This window comes from Mya arenaria, chromosome 3 (genome assembly GCF_026914265.1).
Source record: "Mya arenaria isolate MELC-2E11 chromosome 3, ASM2691426v1".
Classification (NCBI taxonomy): domain Eukaryota; kingdom Metazoa; phylum Mollusca; class Bivalvia; order Myida; family Myidae; genus Mya; species Mya arenaria.
The window spans coordinates 13,052,852-13,072,606 of NC_069124.1; the positions used below are offsets into that span (position 1 = coordinate 13,052,852).

The 19,755-nt window shown below is 37.5% G+C and overlaps 1 protein-coding gene across 2 annotated transcripts in view; it reads left to right on the forward strand.

The window, feature by feature from the left end:
- Nucleotides 1–19,755, forward strand: part of LOC128227571 (uncharacterized) — a 32,079-nt gene that overhangs the window by 2,739 nt on the left and 9,585 nt on the right. For both annotated transcript variants that reach the window (XM_052938224.1, XM_052938225.1), the window contains exons 4-18: nt 462–568; nt 2,877–2,985; nt 6,046–6,162; nt 7,418–7,479; nt 7,755–7,889; nt 9,066–9,179; nt 9,602–9,682; nt 10,220–10,322; nt 11,580–11,647; nt 12,196–12,260; nt 12,675–12,835; nt 13,796–13,827; nt 13,946–14,045; nt 14,819–14,946; nt 19,386–19,566. In XM_052938224.1, the coding sequence (XP_052794184.1) occupies nt 462–568; nt 2,877–2,985; nt 6,046–6,162; nt 7,418–7,479; nt 7,755–7,889; nt 9,066–9,179; nt 9,602–9,682; nt 10,220–10,322; nt 11,580–11,647; nt 12,196–12,260; nt 12,675–12,835; nt 13,796–13,827; nt 13,946–14,045; nt 14,819–14,946; nt 19,386–19,566 (1,563 nt within the window). The remainder of the gene's footprint in view (nt 1–461; nt 569–2,876; nt 2,986–6,045; nt 6,163–7,417; nt 7,480–7,754; nt 7,890–9,065; nt 9,180–9,601; nt 9,683–10,219; nt 10,323–11,579; nt 11,648–12,195; nt 12,261–12,674; nt 12,836–13,795; nt 13,828–13,945; nt 14,046–14,818; nt 14,947–19,385; nt 19,567–19,755) is intronic.

Sequence of the window (19,755 nt, forward strand, 5' to 3'; positions counted from 1 at the left end):
TGAATTTGGTACAGGTCACATGACCCTGACTGGAGTTATCTCCCCTTGATGTGTTAAAGTAGGCAAAATAAGCCCTGTCCGGGATTCATCTTTGTTATTATTCAACAAATCTTTATCAAACTTTCAGAAATTAATGGCCATGTTGTAAACTTTCGCCTCTGTGAATTTGGTACAGGTCACATGACCCTGACTGGAGTTATCTCCCCTTGTAGGCAAAATTAGCTTTGTCCGGCCTAACTCCAGGGCAAACAACCTAGACATGGAGGGGTGGGGGGTATTCGTTAGCCTATGGCTTACAGTTCTAGTTAAATAATTAATTTTGTTTCAATTTAAAAAAATAAACATTCAAGCACCTAGGAAGAGATTCTCCTTTATTTCGCCTCGATAACATGAATTACATTTTCTTGTGATTTATTGATTTTTTTCAAAAATTATGGAAGACAACATTATAAACCTTTCAGAGCAATCAGGAACTCATTCTCTGACTGAATCAATACCTGAAGGTGATTTTGAAGTGATCACCCCAGAAAACGCTATTGAGGCTCATCGTATGGTCAACAATTACAAGGTATCATCGTGAGATGAACTTTTATCTGTTTTTTTTTCTATTTATCACATGACATTGGGTGTTCAGAGTGTAATACAAATGTATAAGCATATCATATTTTCATACACATATGTAATTTAACTTGACAGTAATGTAAATTCACGATACTTATTCAGTGTTTAACCTTTTAGCAGAAAAGCAATAGAATGTGTCATGTAAAATTTTGTAACAAATAAGTCATGCGTTAAAAATAACTTTCATTGCCATTTGATACACACATTTATGAAATTTATTGTTGATTAAATAAGATAATTTTTCTGAACTCTTCATAAATGTTTGCATTAAATGGCAACTTATATATCTTAGTTTCTTCATCAAACAATGTAGAGGAAACAGGACCATGTCTCATCTGTTTTTTATGCACTTTATCTAAGTAGAGGAGCAGAATTAATATAAGTTATATCTTGTTTTTTAATCCTCGAATTCATTGTGATGTATTTCATAGCTATACTACTCACCCTAGCATTACACCTTGTTTAAGATTTTGCATGTAAGCTACTTCATGTCATTATATTAGCAAGTACATCATGTATTGCATTTAAACTTTAGATATGTTTTCCCAACTACCCAACCTACTTCTTTAAAAAGAAAGATAAATCTAATTTGAATATGATGCAAGAAATGAGACTTTTTTTATTCAACTTAGAAATTTTGTTAAGGTTTTGCATGTATTACTAAGCATACATAGCAACTGCTTCATGTATTGTATGGATGATTTGTACAATGGTACTCAACTCTCCAACCTTCTTAAATAACCAAGGAAGATAACTTGATTTTGCATATAATGCAGATTATGGCCCTTTATTATTTGACTTAGAAATTCTGGTAAGGTTTTGCATGTTACCACATTTCAGTAAATATCTCAGCATAAACATCATGTATTCTATTGAAACAAGGGTTTCAAACCATCCAACCTTCCTACTTAATTAAGACTATAAGTATCTTCCATTGTCGAGCGTGTAAGATAGGATCATCCAAACTCTGCATGAGGGTTGGGATAAACCTATCTTACATGAGTGGCTATCAGGTAGATGCTTTCTATCAGGTAGATGCTTTTTCTCCCACCTTAGTTAAACAAAAAAGAGTAAAAATGTATTTTTTGCTGGAACTCTTTTGTGCGTAGTAAAAATAATTGCATATGGATATGTGATAACTCGTGGTTGTCATAGATATGCTCGTGTTAGATTATAAGTATCTTCCATGGCCGAGAGTGTAAGATAGGTTCATTCCGACCCGAGCGTAAGGTGTAACACCATGTGCGAGGGTCGGGATGAACCTTTCTGACACGTGCGGCTATGGTAGATGCTTTTTCTCCCACCTCCAACAAAATTAAGTAAAAATGTATTTTTTGCTGGAACTCATTGTGCTTAGTGAAAATAATTGGGTATGGATATGTGATAACTCGTGGTTGTCATGGATATTCCCGCAGTGATTCAGATTATGTTAATAGTCAAATAGGTTTTTAAATAGTTCCAAGAAGGTTGAAGCATTATTTCTTGAAAGGTTCGTGAAAACTGTTTTATGATGACATTTGAAGCGAGAAATAATTAATTAGCGTTCTATATATTGCCACAAGACAAGATTTCCATGATGCTACAGTCTTTAACAAGGGAGGTAATTACAATGTGGTGACCATTAAAAAGGAGTTCCATACAGGCATTTTATCTTCGCCCGTGGACAAGATAAGAATTTCTAGCATGGTTAAATTATTGGATCTACTTATCTGAGGTGGGAGAAAGATTCATCCCAACCCTCGCGCAGGGTGTTTTTCGGAAACTCGGTAAACCTCGTGACCACAAAACACCCTACGCTCGGGTCAGGATGAACCTATCTTACACTCTCAGAGCTCTATGGAAGATACTTATAATCTTGCATATATGCAAATTTTGCTCCTTTTTTATTTTACTTAAAAATCATTGTTAAGGTTTTGCATTTAATCTAATTCTAATTTTACTTTGATCCATGCATGTTTCACTAAAATTTTGCAATCCTTAATTTTAAAAGTGACAGCATTTATTCATCATCTAGCAGAAAGCTAACACTCAGCATTGACTCATGTTTTTGATTGGAATTAAAAATAACTTATTTTGGACAAACCTGTATGGCTTGATTTTCTAGTTCTCACAATGTTTGTACAAATGATTGTATTTTTGTAGGTTTTGGTTTTTAGTTCTGGTTAGTTCAAGTCCGTGGGTTTTTCACTATATATCACTCTTCAGCTTTAAATTAACAACAAAAGGGCTTAAACGGAAAACATTTCCACTTACAGTTTGGTTTCAAGAAGTGGAAGAGCCATGTGACGGCACGTCCGTTGTCGGAACGTTCCAATGTTGTACAGGACCTGTATGCAGACATTGCAGCTGCTAAGCCAGTCAGAGGTAAACTTACCTAACTGTCAACCTCTTTCAGTCATTCTATAAGTTATAAATAAACTTTAGGATATTTTCAACTCATGAAGAATTTGAATCTACAAACCTTGCCCCATTTTCTGAACAATCTAAAGTCTCATAAACTAAACAGAATCTTTCCAAGCATGATATTTTTGGTTTGGTATAAAATTTTGTTATGTTCTCCATTTACAGATGTTTGAGTGTTTATAACAAAAATTTCTGGAGAATAATTTTGATGAACAAATTTTTGTTTGGTAAAATCAAGCTTAATGGCCCAGTCACATAGCCCGGCCGATGTCCGGCATCGGTAGAGCTCGGTGGATTTTTTTGGTGCCACCGAGCTCTCCTCATCGGAAGCAGAGCTCGGTGACGTGAACGGACTCCGTCCGGACATCTTCAGGCGACCGACCGAACACCGGCCGGTGACCGTACAGAGTCTGTCTCAAAATGGGAGTTTTTTCTGCCGATGTGGCAGCAACTACCGGCCGGAGGTCGGCCGGACATCGGAAGGAATACGGCCGGTACCCGAGCAGGTAACAGGACACCGTGCGATCGCCGGCCATATTTGAACAATGACCGGCCGATGCTCGTCCGATGTAACACGGACTTGGGTGCCGAGCTATTCCGTTCTTCCTACCTGACATTGTCAGTTCATCACTATGGCTGCACCGAGGAGACTTCGAATGGCACTGCTCGAACACGAACTGGCTCAAGCAAGGTTCCAGTACAACCTGGTCCTGGCGGCAATACTAGAAGCCGCCGAGAGGGAGCGACAGAGGGCCCGCAGAAGAGAAAGACGCTGGTGGGTGCGAGAGTGGATCCTACGCAGACCCCTTTTCGGCCAGTACGAGACTCTCATGAAGGAACTCGAGGCCGAGCACGCTGCCGACTTCAAAGCCTTCCTCCGCATGGAGCCACAGATGTACTATGAGTTGCTTAACCGAGTTGGCCCCCGCATTACCAAGAGTACAACGTAAGTTAATCCGTATTTTGCAAACAAAATTCCCTCCAAACATTATATTCTTGCTAAGGTTTAATCATATTTCATCCTCTTCTGTTGCAGGCATCGAACCCCCTTGGACCGTGGGCTGAAGCTGGCAATCACCTTGAGGTTTTTGGCGACCGGAAGCAGGTACCACGATCTTGCGTTTGCGTTTTGTGCCCCACACAACACCATCGCCCTTTTCATCCCCGAGGTGTGTCAGGCCATCTACGACGTATACGAGGATGAGATGTGGGCCACTCCCCAGACAGAAGATGAATGGCGCCCGGTGGCTGAGGGATTCGGAGACAGGTGGAACTTCCCCCACTGTTGTGGCGCGATCGATGGGAATCACGTCGCAATCAAGAAGCCCCCCAAGAGTGGCTCACTCTACTACAACTATAAAGGCTTCTTTTCTATCGTCATGCTTGTGGTGGTAGACTCGAACTACAAGTTCATCTGGGTGGATGTGGGGTCACCAGGGTCGTGTTCCGATGCCGGCATCTTTAACCAGTCGCGGCTAGAGCCAGGTCTTCGTGAGGGAACGATCGGACTCCCCCAACCGGATTCCCTGCCTAATGACGACCGGGACACACCCTACTAAATGGTCGGAGACGACGCCTTCCCCCTTCGGCAATACATGTTAAAGCCCTACCCTCATCGTCACCTGGCACGGGACGAGCGGATCTTCAATTACCGGTGTTCCAGGGCACGCCGTGTGGTTGAAAATGCGTTTGGTATACTTGCCAATCGCTTCAGATGTCTTCTAACAACCCTGGGAATGAGACTGTCGACAGTTACTAAGACCGTCATGGCCTGCATGACCCTACACAACCGCATGAGGACTCGTTACCCCAACATCCAGAATGCCGTGTTTTTGTATTTCTCATGCCCAACATCGTAGTACATAGGGTGTCCCTCGTAGAAATCTGCTATCTTTTGCATCTGGTCTTGGGTGATCTCCTCTATCGGCACACCAACGGCTTGCCACGACGCAGACGCCGACGAGGACTTAGACTTGGACTTGGACTTGGACGAGGACGTGGGCTTGGACTACGACGACTTTGACGCCTGGGACGCCTGGGACGCCCGGGACGCCATGGACTCAGCATCGGATATCTCTGATTGCTCCCCCTCCGTGCCTTCTTCCTCTTGTATCCTCTTTCGGGGAGATTTTCTGGTCTTCACTGCTAGCGTCTTCTGCTTCTTCTGGCCCTTTCCCTTGCTGCTAGCTGGCTGCTGCCTCTTCTTGCTGCAATTCTTCTCATCTCCATCACTTTCCTTGACTAATTTTGGCATCCTGTTTATAAAGTCTGTCAAGAGTGAATCGTGTGGATACAACTTGCTGAATGCTGTACACAGACAGGAGCGAACAGTATATATACTAGCAGAGATATCCGGCCGGGTTACGGCAGAGTTCCTGTCGAGTTCCGGCCGAGCATCGGCCGGTGTCCCTTACATCGGTCAGCCACCGGTTCTATACTTTCCAAGGCTCTGTCCCACATCGGTCGGAGCTCGGTCGGAGCTCGGCCGGTGTCCGTTAAAAAAACCTCGTCCTCTGGTTGTCTCAGATGCACGGGACACCGGCCGATAATCAGCCGTGCACCGGACGACGTGTTTTCCGATGTGGTTACGATGGGGCTGCGATGAGGGAGCTCGGTGAGAGCCCGGTGAAATTTAGCTCCGAAGTTAAAATTTCACCGAGCTGCCACCGATGCGGTTTTAAGCAACAAACACCACGGATGTCCAGCCGGTGTCCGGCCGGTGTTCGGTGAAAATCGCATCGCTGGCTCATCGGAACCTCATCGGCCGGGCTATGTGACTGAGTCATAAGCAAGTAATTCGGCTAAATAAATAAGTTCTTAAACCTGTTACCCTTAAGATGCTTTGAGAAATTGGATCCTTATGATTACATAACTATAAATATGTCTCAAAAATTACGATATGAAAAACGAACTTACATGACAAACATAAACCAGTGCTGGGTGCACTAATTTTCACCAAAGGAGTAAACATAATTGAATGTGCCTTCATAACCAATCATTCAAACAACATTTTTTTTTCAGTGAGCACACTTCGGCCCACAAACGTGCTGTATATAGTATTTGTGGGATGGTGGATGTTCCTCATCTATCTTCTCATGGCCTTGCTGATGACCATCTCTGTCATTGGCTATCCTTATGGTAACTTGCTGCGATACTTATACAGATAAAAGAGTTTAATACCTTAGAGCAACAACTCAATTAGTGCATTTATATATATGTATAGAGAGAGAAGACATTGACTTATTTAAAGGGACTAGACACCAGATGGTCACAAAATCGGCAAATGCAGTATTTACTCAAAACATGCCTTAATTGTCAAAATGAGCTAGTTTGTGGCCGATGATACATCATTTATTTGATATATAGAATAAATGTTACAATTTTGTCAGTCCACATACATTTTCAGCTGAGTTGCCCCATTTAAAAATAGTGCTGAATAGTTTTTCTAAACACCTTGCAGGTCACTTGATTGTTTCACACACCAACCTTGTCACTTTCAGCAATGTTAATCTCTTTCAAAAAATTGCACTTATCTATTTCATCACCGATGTTTATCTGTGAGGCTCTGTATTTATGTTGGTTTGCAGCAGTTTACTTGCATTGTGTGACCCCTTGGGAAGCCATGAAGTGCGTATATTCATAATGTGAAAGTCATGTAATGAGTGGTTATAAATTTACTGACTCTATTTTTAAAAGGACTTACATGGTAGACAAACTTTTTTAAAATACCCCAAAACTGCTAAAAATTAAATATGTCGTAAGTGATGTAATACATCAGTAAGTAAGATTCAATGCATTGTTCACAACGATATAAATTTTATTTCAGTTTTTGACAATTTTCTTTTTTTCATGCAATTGTATCATCTAGTGTCTAGTCCCTTTAAGTTGACAAGTCTGTTGTCATAGCCTGTGTGTTGCAGCATTGTTGGCACTGTACAGACCTTCGCCATGACTAAAAATCAGTTATTTACACGTATTACAAGTGACAATACAGGTATGCGTATAAAGGTCCACAACTCTTGCTTTAACAAATGTAATGTTATGTGCCTTGGCATTCTCAGAAAAACGGACAGGTGTACAAAATGTATGCATCTGTCTTTCGTGTTCTTGATCATAAAAAACACACTCCACTTGTTATTTAGAAGTACATGTTATTATTGTTAATAATATTTTTTTTGGAAAACAAACAATAAATGCAGTATATGAAAAAGAGAGGATATGATAATGAGGTACATTGTAATAACATTTGTTTATATTATGACAAAAAGATAATGCATAGTGCTTGTATGAATCAATATATTAACACTAGCCACAACATTTTATTCTGAACATTTAGAATGTTGATGGTATTGAAATACTTTCCTTATATTTATTGTTTGTGTGACTTTTTCAGCTTCTTACTGTATAAAGATGGGTACATTCTTCCTATGGCCATTTGGAAAATTTGTGTACTTGGCAAGTATATACATACATATAGTTTCTACTTTTTTCACTTTAGTTTTATCATAAAGTTATTAAATAAACATATTTTAAATCAAATTTCATTGTATGAAGTTGAAGTGTATTGTCTATACATTTGTATTTCTTTTGTTTGTACGAATTGGGTAAGTCTGTACATATAGTTTACATAGTGCACTAAGAATGAAAAATATTTCAATAAATCATTTTCATGTCAACATCAGTCACTGTTTTGAATAAATAAATAAAATTACCATCATATATTTTAACAGAGTCATAAATCGGTGCCAATAACAACGGTAGAATCTCATCAATTTGAGGTGTCAACAGAGAATATGCACGAGGGGACCAGTCTGATTACCCCCACCATCAAACACAGACAACCTATCTGCAGTAGAAACTTTTGGGTATTGTGATTATTATAATGTGTTGTGATGATTGAAATGTTGGAAAAACAGTTTTTTAGCAGATTGATCTAAACTCAAACCTTATCAAAAGTCTGCTTACATGTCTGCAAATCTTCTTACATACCCGTTAGTAATATATCAGTGTTTTCTAAATAAGTAAGAAGTTATGTTGCCCCCCTTTGAAGAAGAGGGAGTAAATTGCTTGGCATATGTCAGACTGTCCTTAGGTAAGTTGGTAGGTACATCGGTAGACTAAAGCTTGTCCGAGTGACTCAACAATGTCTGTACATATAGACTACTAGGTTGACTTGGAAGCTTACCAGTAGATGACCCCTACAAATTTTGAGGTAATAAGGTCAAAGGTCAAGGTCACAATGAAATTAAACCTAAAAACTTGTCAAAGTGAAAACTCAGTACATCTCTTATTCCCTGCTGCCAGGAGGATACATGTTTATCTGCTAGTATCAGTCATCATCTCAATGTTATTTAGAACTGTACCAACTATCCTCAAACTTGGGTCATAATCATAAAACTTCCTTATAGGCATTCAGTGTGAAATGACAAATCATCTGGCATTTTGGTTCATGCATATTTTATTCATTTGTCCAAATATCACTGACAAGATTGCGCTCAGGGGGCCTAGGGGCATAATATTTGACAAACATCTGTTGTTTTATTATTGGTAATACATTCCTGTTCCTAGGCTGCTGTTTTGACATGAGCTATCGGTAACTACCTCACTGCCATGTAACGCAACTACGCTGTACACCGTATGGTATCCCATGTACACTAGTGCGCTTTTTGATGCCTGGTGACCCCATATTTTTTTGGTATCATTTGAAAGGCTTTAAATAGTATAGAAAAAAACCCATACATATTAAACTGATAAATGTAAAACAAACATGAATTTCTTGCCTTGATAAATTGCAAACTTTGTGGTTTCAAGTCCAATGTCAGTGGATGTAAAATCAATTAATACAAACTGCATTAACTTTAACTGTAATTTATTCTCAGTCCTCTGTTTACGCAAAAGTAATCAGCAAGCAATACCCTTTTAAATGATACCAAAATTATACGGGGTCTCCAGGCCTTCTTTACTAAACATTATTGCCAATGGTTCAATGAAATGACATACTTATGTGTACATGTGTTACCTTATTGTATGCCGCTTTTCAGGGTCGATTGCGTACTTATCCCTGGCTGATACTCTGTGCCCCAATACTTCTAGTGATCCATGTCATTGTCATGGCAATATCCTGGTTCTTCGTGGTTACCATTCCCATTGCAAAGGTAATGAATATGGAAAATCCTTGTGGTTATCTATAAGATTAGGATTATATTGATATTGTATCGTTAAGTTATTGCTCACTTGCACGGTCTGGATCTTTCTGGACAATCATGATCGTGGACGTCTGTTGTAGTGAGCCAGTCTTGTGGGCTCTGCAGCAATTCCCTTGATGATATTGTCGACAAAGCTGTTCACAGCAAGAAAGTATTAGATATCAGCCAAATGGTGAATGCATATTAACTATTCACCGAATAATTTCATTTACTTATAGTATTTATTTTTAAGGGGAGTAAAGGCAATTTTATAATACCGGTAGTTATTGTTTATTGTTCTGTGTTGCTTTGGAGAAGTGGTGTGTTTCACTTGAATTTTTTATATTTGTTTTCCCTTACATCGTAACTGTTTGACATGTATCTTTATTTAGGTGAACTTGAAGATGGTCAGTTATGTGATGTGGCTGCCCCCTGACCAGGTCAGCATCGGAGACTCGGGATTCACCTCAATGGTACACAATTCTCAACTTTTATAGAAGGAGCTTTGTCACAAGGGATAAGTCTTGTTTGATAATAAATTGTGTAAATGGAACCATTGTAGTATCTGTGCATCATGATAATTCAAATAGGTATTCAAATGAGTTAGGTGTTATTAATTAATTTACAAGAAAAAATATTTTGGTTTCAACTAAATTGATACAGTTTTCTTCATTGCTGTGAATCCAGGTATATGAATAATGGCCTTGGTTACTTAATAGTCCAGATAGAAAAAAACATGTATAACAAATGAAGCCAAGCCATGTATAGTTACACTACAGCAAATAATATCGATTTCTTTTGCCATTTCAAAGTGAAGTTAACATAACACAAATAAGAGTCTAGCCATGCCTGGTCACTTGTCTGAGGTTGTTTGTAGGAGGAAATGGTCAAAATAACCCGTTTGATTAAACAACAAGTTTTTATTATTTAATGTCTGAACATAATCCCTCTCTTGGTCAATTGAATGGTTTAACTTAAATGTGTTAATTGTAACTCCATCTCTGTTGCAGGAACCGGAGCGTCTTCAGAGTGAGATCATCATGTACACTCACCAGTCTATCAATATCTACTACTACAAGTACACCATAGACGGCATGAACATAATCTTAGTCAGTATCCTTTGTTTAAAATGCTGCAACCAGGCCAGCCAAGAGGACTGAATTTGGTCTTCATCATTGTTTTCCCCTGGAATTAATTTAGTCCACTAAATCCATGTTTTGTTTGTTCTTTTTCTGTTAAAATCAGGCATGTCTCTCAAATATTGCTGAAAAGGTTCATTCATTTTAATCCATAAAAAAGTAAAATTTAAACCTTCTTTGGAGCTTTGATATCAATAATGGAAAGTTAAACATTGTATTTTTTAAAATACGGTCCTTAATTAGGTACCAGATCTGTAAGTGTTTTTGTAGCTCTATATTGCCTTAATACCAGATCTATAAGTACTTTTGTAGCTCTCTATTGCCTTAGTACCAGATATGTAAGTGTTTTTGTAGCTCTCTATTGCCTTAGTACCAGATATGTAAGTGTTTTTGTAGCTCTCTATTGCCTAAATATCAGATTTGTTGGAGGTTGTGCTGCTCTCTATTGCCTTAATACCAGATCTGTTAGTGTTTTTGTAGCTCTCTATTGCCTTAGTACCAGATCGGTTAGTGTTTGTGCTGCTCTCTATTGCCTAAGTACCAGATTTGTTAGTGTTTTTGTAGCTCTCTATTGCTTTAATACCAGATAGGTTAGTGTTTGTGCTGCTCTCTATTGCCTAAGTACCAGATCTGTTAGTGTTTTTGTAGCTCTCTATTGCCTTAGTACCAGATCGGTTAGTGTTTGTGCTGCTCTCTATTGCCTAAGTACCAGATCTGTTAGTGTTTTTGTAGCTCTCTATTGCTTTAGTACCAGATCTGTTAGTGTTTGTGCTGCTCTCTATTGCCTTAGTACCAGATCTGTTAGTGTTTGTGCTGTTCTCTATTGCCTTAGTACCAGATCTGTTAGTGTTTGTGTTGCTCTCTATTGCCTTAGTACCAGATCTGTTAGTGTTTGTGCTGCTCTCTATTGCCTTAGTACCAGATCTGTTAGTGTTTGTGTTGCTCTCTATTGCCTTTGTTCCAGATTTGTTAGTGTTTGTGCTGCTCTCTATTGCCTTAGTACCAGATCTGTTAGAGTTAGTGCTGCTCTCTATTGCCTTAGTACCAGATCCGTTAGTGTTTGTGCTGCTCTCTATTGCCTTAGTACCAGATCTGTTAGTGTTAACGCTGCTCTCTATTGCCTTAATTCAATACCTGATCTGTTAGTGTTTGTGCTGCTCTCTATTGCCTTAATTTATTACCAGATCTGTAAATATATGTGCTGTTTTCTATTGCCTTAATTCAATACCAGATCTGTTAGTGTTTGTGCTGCTCTCTATTGCTATTGGATATTTTGATGTAGACGCTGATGGTGCTACTGTAAGTATTGCAAAATTTACGCATGTTAAATGGTGATTTGTTTGCTTGCTAGCCTTTCAGAGAAATAATGTGGGTACTTATATGTTTATGCATATGCAGGCATTTGTAATTACATTTATGAAGTACAACTGTTTGGATTGCAATAATTGTTGTTACATTTTGAAGAAATTAGGATTCAGTAAAAAAAATAAAGCTATGTAAGCTACTATCAAGCAGTTGGTCTTTTACTCTATATTATATGCACCATTATTTAGACAGACAATGCACTTATTAGCACATCTGTTGTTTTTATGAAGAAAAAAGTTGAGAAATAATGATAGCCTTGAAGCTGTTGTCTTTGGCAACCTTCATGCAGGTTAACCTTAGCCATTTCCTAGAAGGCGTTCAAGATATTTAGGTAAAACTTGGTATACATCTTGCAAGACACAATATGCATATGTAATGCAATGCACATAGCCCTGGCTTTAATAACTGTAAAGTTTTCCCCTTGTTTCAATTAAAAAAAGCATAGGCATTTGCATTTTGAAATGGTTTTACATTTGTTTCAGAAATGTATGTTGGCTGTTTTAGCTATAGTGCCATTGACTTACTACATTGGAATGGCAATTATAAGGTAAATGTATATGATTTCCACAAGTAGGTAAAACAAAATTTGTCAGATACAGTATTCTGTGTATAAGTATTTCTGGAAAACGTTATTTACGATACAATGCCACCCTTTAAATATTTACGATACAATGCCACCCTTTAAATATTTACGATACAATGCCACCCTTTAAATATTTACGATACAATGCCACCCTTTAAATATTTAGGATACAATGCCACCCTTTAAATATGGGTTTCAACAACAAAAAATGCGCAAAGGGTATTTTTTTCACATTATTACAAAGATGAAGAGCATAGAATTTTTTTTTCGATCTGATTTTAAATCTTAACTAGGCGTTGCGGCAAATATAGTAACAAAGCCAAAGCGAAGTTTGAGAGAAACAATGAAAATACTGATACAACTTTGTTCATATTACAGCATATCTGCCCAGAGTAGTTTTGCTATCGGAGCAGTACTGAATGCGACATTTGGTTCCCTGGTTGAACTGATCCTATATATTGTAAGCCTTCAAAAAGGGAAACGGTCGGATGGGACATTTGATCCGTGTTATGCGGAGCTGGTCAAGTCTGGCCTCGCTGGTAGGGACATGTTCATTGCATGCTTACTGAAATCATGTTACACCACCAAGGTCTCATCTACTTTGGGCATTAAGGTGCTGATTTTTCTTTCTGGCATCGGAAATCATTGTATCTCATTACAAGTTTAACATTTCACTTAAATTAACCAGTTAGCATGTCCTAACAGAATACCAAAGTAACATTTACACACAAAGAAAATAATTTGTTTTGTTTTTTCTCGTTTGGGGTCTTCCCTTACAAAATATAACAAATTAATTCCTTGGAAATTAGATTATAGTGATATGACCCTTTTTATGTATTTTAAAGGAAGTATGTCTGGGACTTTGTCAAAAGATTGTTAAGGTGTTTTAAGGTAGAAGGGTTCGTAGATTTGTATATCTCTGCATTTGTTTCTGCGCTTTAATTTACAGAAAATAGGTGTTTGTATAGAATTAAATCCAGAAATTCTACAACAAATCTATGATATTTTGCGTGGTGATTATTAAAACCAGATAAGGACCTAGATAGTATGTTTTTTAGATTTAAAACATTGTCGGGTTATGTACCTAGGACTCTTTACTAAGATAATTTACAGGTAAAATTGGTCAGTTTAATGCATTCTCAGGGGCCGTATTCAACATCTTAGTGAATATTTTCAACTTATCTTTTTTATATAATTTGAATTTTAATAAGAAAAAAATGTTTGTAAAAATGAAGTATGAAAATAGGCAAGGAATGGTATAAACAATATATGCATATGAATGAATCAGAAAAAGTAGTGGGTATTTAAAATAATCGATGTAAAAAATTACGGAATTCTTACTAAGTTGAAAATATTCACTAAGATGCTAATTGAATAAGGCCCCAGATCAATCTTGGATCTAGTTTGATGTATAAATTCCATTTAAGCTGTTAATGATTGTATTACAATTAAAATGATTGTAATATGTTTTTTATATAAAAAATCATTATTTTTTTCAGGAACGCTCATTGGATGTGTGCTGCTTATTCCGGTTAGTTAACTTTTTACTTTTTTAATTATTTAATATTCATACACTTGTATTAGTGCTATAATGTTCAAACGATCTCCATGTATTTGTTATCAATTAATAGTATGATGTGTATTTGCAGGGAATTTGTATGATTGTCGGTGGTATCAGGTACAGATCACAGCGGTTCAACCCGAAATCTGCCAGCGTCACAGCTCTTCTTCTCTTTGTTTCCATTGGAGGTTTGTGTTATTTCAGCAGTTATCATAGGTTGAAATTAACTTATTTACGCATAATTGTTAGGACAGCCGAAAGCTGATCAATATGAATCACTCTCTAGATTCAGTCTCACATAAGGGTGACAAATGCTGTGTGACTCGAAAATTACTGCAAGAAACTCGACAGTGGCTACCTTAAAATGGCTATATATTTAGTTTCAGAACACTTGTACTCATAAAATTTTGCCAAATGATCGGATATATACTTATTATCATTGCAAGCAATACAGATAATGTAAATACTGTTGTTGAAATTTTGACATTTTGCTGTATGCTATTGTCACCTTTAAGTGAGACTGAGTCTCTAGTCTGCTTGCTGGGCAGAAACCACCATTGTTTCCTGTGTGAGAGGTCAAATCAGCGGTTATTATTGTGCGCCATTTGAAAATGATGTTATATTGCATTGCAAAGGGAGGTCAGTTGTTCTATCAGATTGTCCGTCTTCCTGTCTGTTTGTCATTCCGTAGACCAAGTCTTGTCCCACCAATAACACAAAAACGTTTCACCTATCACCATGAAACTTGATGGTAAATTACCATTGACAAGAATAACCAAATGTCAAGGTCCCAGTAAACAGTGTTTATTTTCAAATTTTGTGCTCATTTACTCAAGAACAGTTAAAATTAGGAACATGAAAATTGGTGAGTTGTTCTTATTGTAGAAAGTATACAAATTGTAAATAAATATTAATTTTGACCTAATGACTCAGTTATGTTATTGTCACTCTTTTATATCAGGTGTGTTTGCGCCGACGCTGTTTTCCAAGATATTTGGGGATCTCCAGTGTGACAAGTGTGAGGTAAATGTAACGAACCGAGCCAACCTCACAGAAGGTCTTCAATGTACTGGCTGTTCACAGTCTATAGTAAGTACTTATATTGATCATATTTGAGCTGAAAATGTCTATAGTTGTACTTGTTAAATGACAGACAGAAAAGTATTCATGGGGAGATAATTGTGTAAATTTTATATTAATGAATCGTCTGTAGTGGATTGTTCATATTTATTTATTATAGCTTCATCGTGAGGGTAGTTATGAGCTCAAATAATTTAATTACTATTGAGTTTATTTACTTGGAAACAACGTTTTTGTCCTTTTGTACTCCTGCCTAGCAAGGTAGATATGTAGGGATCATGTTTTTCGGCGGCATCATTGTCCTTGGTGTAACACTTTCATTTCGTCTCTGTTCCTTAATCATTTCTTCTCCAAAGTTTTGTTGCCCGCTTGTGGTTAGCAAACACTGTCAGTTCTGTTTATGTGGGTTTGTTTGTCTGTTCAGTCTGAACCTTCTCAGGACTGTATCTTGACCACGCACAATATGATTTTAAAAAAAACTTGCGGTGAGCTTGCACCATGATGAGTTGACATGTCACTCACAAGACCCAGGTCTGTTTCTCAAAGAGCTAGGCACACTTAGAGGTCAAAAGTGGAAATGACTATTGTCTGGCTGTATCTAAACCGTTCATTATATGATTTACCAAAATCTTGCCATGAAGGAGTGCATTGATGAGGTGGTTTAAGCGCAAAGACCCAGATCTGTGCCTTAAATGTCAAGGTCACACTTAAAGGTCAAATGTGATAATGAGTAACTATTGATAGGACTCATCTGGACTGAACCTTGTCCAGGTTGTATCTTGACGATGCATGATAAAATTTTCAAAAAACTTCCCATGAAAGTTCACCTTGATGAGGCAGCGTGTCATGCACAAGAACCATATCTAGTGTTGCAGGTTCTATATATTGGTCAACTCCACATTAATCTATGTTGCAATGCATGAAAGAGCTTATGTCTGTGTCAAAGGCTCTTTCAACAGGCCTGACTAACAGTTAGATAACAGTTTTGACTAAGAGTTATGGTCCTTGAATTGTCAAACTGATGGCTGCTCCCAAAATGGTGAAAGGCAGACCTATATTACAGGACCACTGGCATATTTCTCATCATTTAAAGAGCAGATTTGTCAAGGATAACATGTATATGTCTGGCATTACTGGATGCTTGAATGTTTTGTCATCCAAAAGTTTAGTTCTAAGGTTGTCTGTTGTTCAGAAACAGCTAACCATCGGAGATGAGCATAGCTGTAAACATTTGCTGGCAGTGCTCTTATAACTTACATCTTTTTTAACACTCACCTAGATTTTTCAATTCTTACTATACCATTTAAATAACCGAGCTATTAGAGCTATTAGAGTGCTTATAGTGCTTTAAAACGACTGTACTCCGTATGATGAAATAGCGAAAAAAAAAAAATGTCGAAAACTGACATAATCTTGGTATTGATGTGAACAATGGATTGAAACTTACTAAGGGCTATTCCAGTTAAACATATGTCCCACCCCAGGACGGCAAATTAAAGAAATTCTGTAGGGGGTAGGTCTTTTTCTTAATTTGCTACTGTAGGGGGTGGTGATAAGTCCAATTTCGCTTCTATAGGGGGGCGTCATTTTCTTTTTTGCTTCTGACCGTATCTGCTCATTTATATTCACTGCCCGATGGTGAAATACCGGTTTTTTTTTATCCATATAACATATTTTACCGAACGTCGTGTACAGAATTGGTTTGGATACAAATTTTCGCGATATTACGAGTCGGTTCCGCGGTACCGGAAATCAGAAGAAGTTGCGTCCCTTGACAACAAGATGGCGGAGGCGCCAGAATTTGTAAAGTCGTGGTCGAAGACCAACCTACAAAATTGGCTAGAAACCAATAGTTGCGCCGCATGTGTGGATACGTTTCGTGGTAAGTATACCAAATTGCAGTGTTCGACACTAACGGGGTCCCGGGATCCCGAGGACACCAGTTTTTCAGGAGGGACACCTGAACTTCGAAGTCCGGTATTCCGTCGGGACACTTTAAATTTCTGACTGATAAACGCTAAATATCAATAAATAAGTAGCATTTAATTAATTTATTACCTAAATTCGGGCTCCCTAAATTTCTTGACAGCACATGTCAAAACAATATTATTAATTATCATTATCGGACTCATCAAAGCGAAAGTATAGCTGGCTATTTGACTATAGTTACGTCATGAATCTATAAATAAACAGGTCATTTCACAGGCGCATGCAGGTTAACGCTTCCGTTTTGTTGTTTACATTTTAAACAAGGTCAGAGCTGACAGAGATTTATTATCGGTAAAATACTTATGTGGAATTGTTTTGCTTATGTGTCAGAACCGCCCAAAAAGATGCCAACTCTGATGATACCTTTTATATAATATGATGCGCCCTTTGAGTATTTACAGTAACATTTACGACACAAAAGAACTGCATCCTACATTCAGCATTCTTTGTTAATTGGCATTCAACTTATCAATATTCTTTGTTAATTTTAAAGACATATATTTTATGCCTTGATAAAAAATAATAGAAATAAAATTTGCAGGGTTTTATTCATTAATTCAATAAATTTATAAAATTTTATGACTTTTTGGCGCGAAAATTAACATGTATACACAATTTTTGGTCGTCTGCTCTTCCAGTATGCACTACGACTGTTGGGCAGTCTGATTGATTTATCAACAGCTCTACTAAATATTGATTGGAATTTTCACAAGCCAGATGTAATATTCCTACAGTTTCTTAATGAAAAGCACCGACATTTGACAAGACCCTGAACCATGATGTATTTTATGCGTATTTTCCAAAAATCTAAAAATAGTAACAACATCAAGTTTTTGTTTACATTGTATCCATCTCTGTTTTTGACTGAAAACAAAAGGGACTTAGACATTCTCCCGCTTTTGAACCCAATCTACCAACTTAGAGACCAAAATATACCTCACTGCCATTCAGTGCTACTAACCTGTCATTACATGCTGCTGAAAACATGTATAATAATTATGGTGGTTTATACTTGCATTACAAATTGAAAAGTAAAAGGATGTTGAATTTAATATTAAAACAGGCTCAACAATGAAAAAATGTAAAAAGTGGAAGGGACTCCTAATTTCAGGAAGGGACACCTGATTTCAAATGTTGGTGTCCCTTCGGGATCCCTTGGAAAAATGGTTAGTGTCGACCCCTGAAATTGACAACAGTTGTCTAGAATTTTATTAGAAATCATAATTTGTACGTATTGCGTAAATGTTATAAATCCGAATGTTTCGTCCCCTTAACATTTCGACCACAAGTTATTTTAAGGTTGTATATAATTACATGGGTGAAAGTTTCAGCCTCATGTGGCTTAATATGCACTTATAGCAACATATGAAGAAACAAGAGAACTGTGGTGTGTAGGTTATAGTCCATATAATGGAAAATAACCAAATTTATTAATGGAAAATAACAAAATTTATTACAAGCGAAGCCCAGTAATAAGTTTTGTTATTTTCCATTACATGAGCTGTAACCGACTTATAGTTCACCCTAGTTTCTAAGCCAATCATCGAACAAGGCCGTATACAGCGTGCCCATTGGCTGCTCGAAGTTCATTTGGCGCGCGCCATGTCTGTTGACCTAGTTATAATAATTAACTTATTGGATGCAGATGTGATCTTATATGAAACCTATTCGAGCAAAGATTTGAAAATCTCTGGGTGATGATTGGCTTAGAAACTAGGGTGAGCTATAAGGTCCTATATAGCTCACCTGATCAAAGAGTTACAAAAGAGTAATTGCAAATAATCTTTGCATATAGACGTATAAAAAAATAAACTTCTCAAGGGGGTCCGAATTTGCTCAAAAAATATTCTAAAGGGGGTTCTTTTCTCATCAAATAAACTTCTCAAGGGGGATGGTCCATTTTGAAAGTGCCTTCCTGGGGTGGGACATATGTTTTACTGGAATAGCCCTAACTGAAGTACCACATAGTTTACAATTAATTTATTTTTCGCAGTGTTTTCATATTTTTCCATTAAAAAAGATTACTGGGTATGTCTACCTAGTAGAATTCATTCCTTATGCGTGATTGGCTAGTCGATGACGTGATATTACCGAGTTAGGTGTATAGCTTAATTATATCACCTGTTTAGAGTAAGCCTTCGTGGCTCAGTGGATACAACCCCGGACTGCAATTTTGGCGACACCGGTTTGATTTTTTGCTGCCAATCTAGTGTACAGTCCCTTTAATGATAGGAAAGCCCACGATAAAATTTGATCGGCTTTCATTACCATCGTAGTCAGAAAAAAAAAGGAAGTTGGAAGTTGTTTGAATTTTAAATAGTTTATTAAAGATAAAGAAGACTGTATTCTCACATTACATCATGCCAATACACTTGATAAGGATGATGTAATCATACCATATTGCAGAATACAGGAAAATTAACTTATAATATAATAAAATGGTTGACTCTCTACACAAGGCGGGACTGGATGGTGATGACACGCTGTTTAACAAGCACATCCAGCCTCTGGTGTATGCAGTGGCCCTCATCCTTCCGATAACGTATATTACGGGCGTGGTGTTCACCCTGAAGACCCACACTTCTTATGTGTACGATGATTTTTACCAACAACTTATTGAGGAGGATAACAGCCCAGACCGTAAGTTGAACAAGTGTAATAACCACTAATTTTGTTTAGTTTAGTTCAGTTTGATATTTCTATATATATACATTTTATATACATACAACTTAACTTATTCACTCTGCTTGTGTCCCTTGGTGAGAGAAGGTAACTTGGACATTGATTATGATTATTTGTGTTTGTCTTTGTGAGGTGCATTCAGTTCTC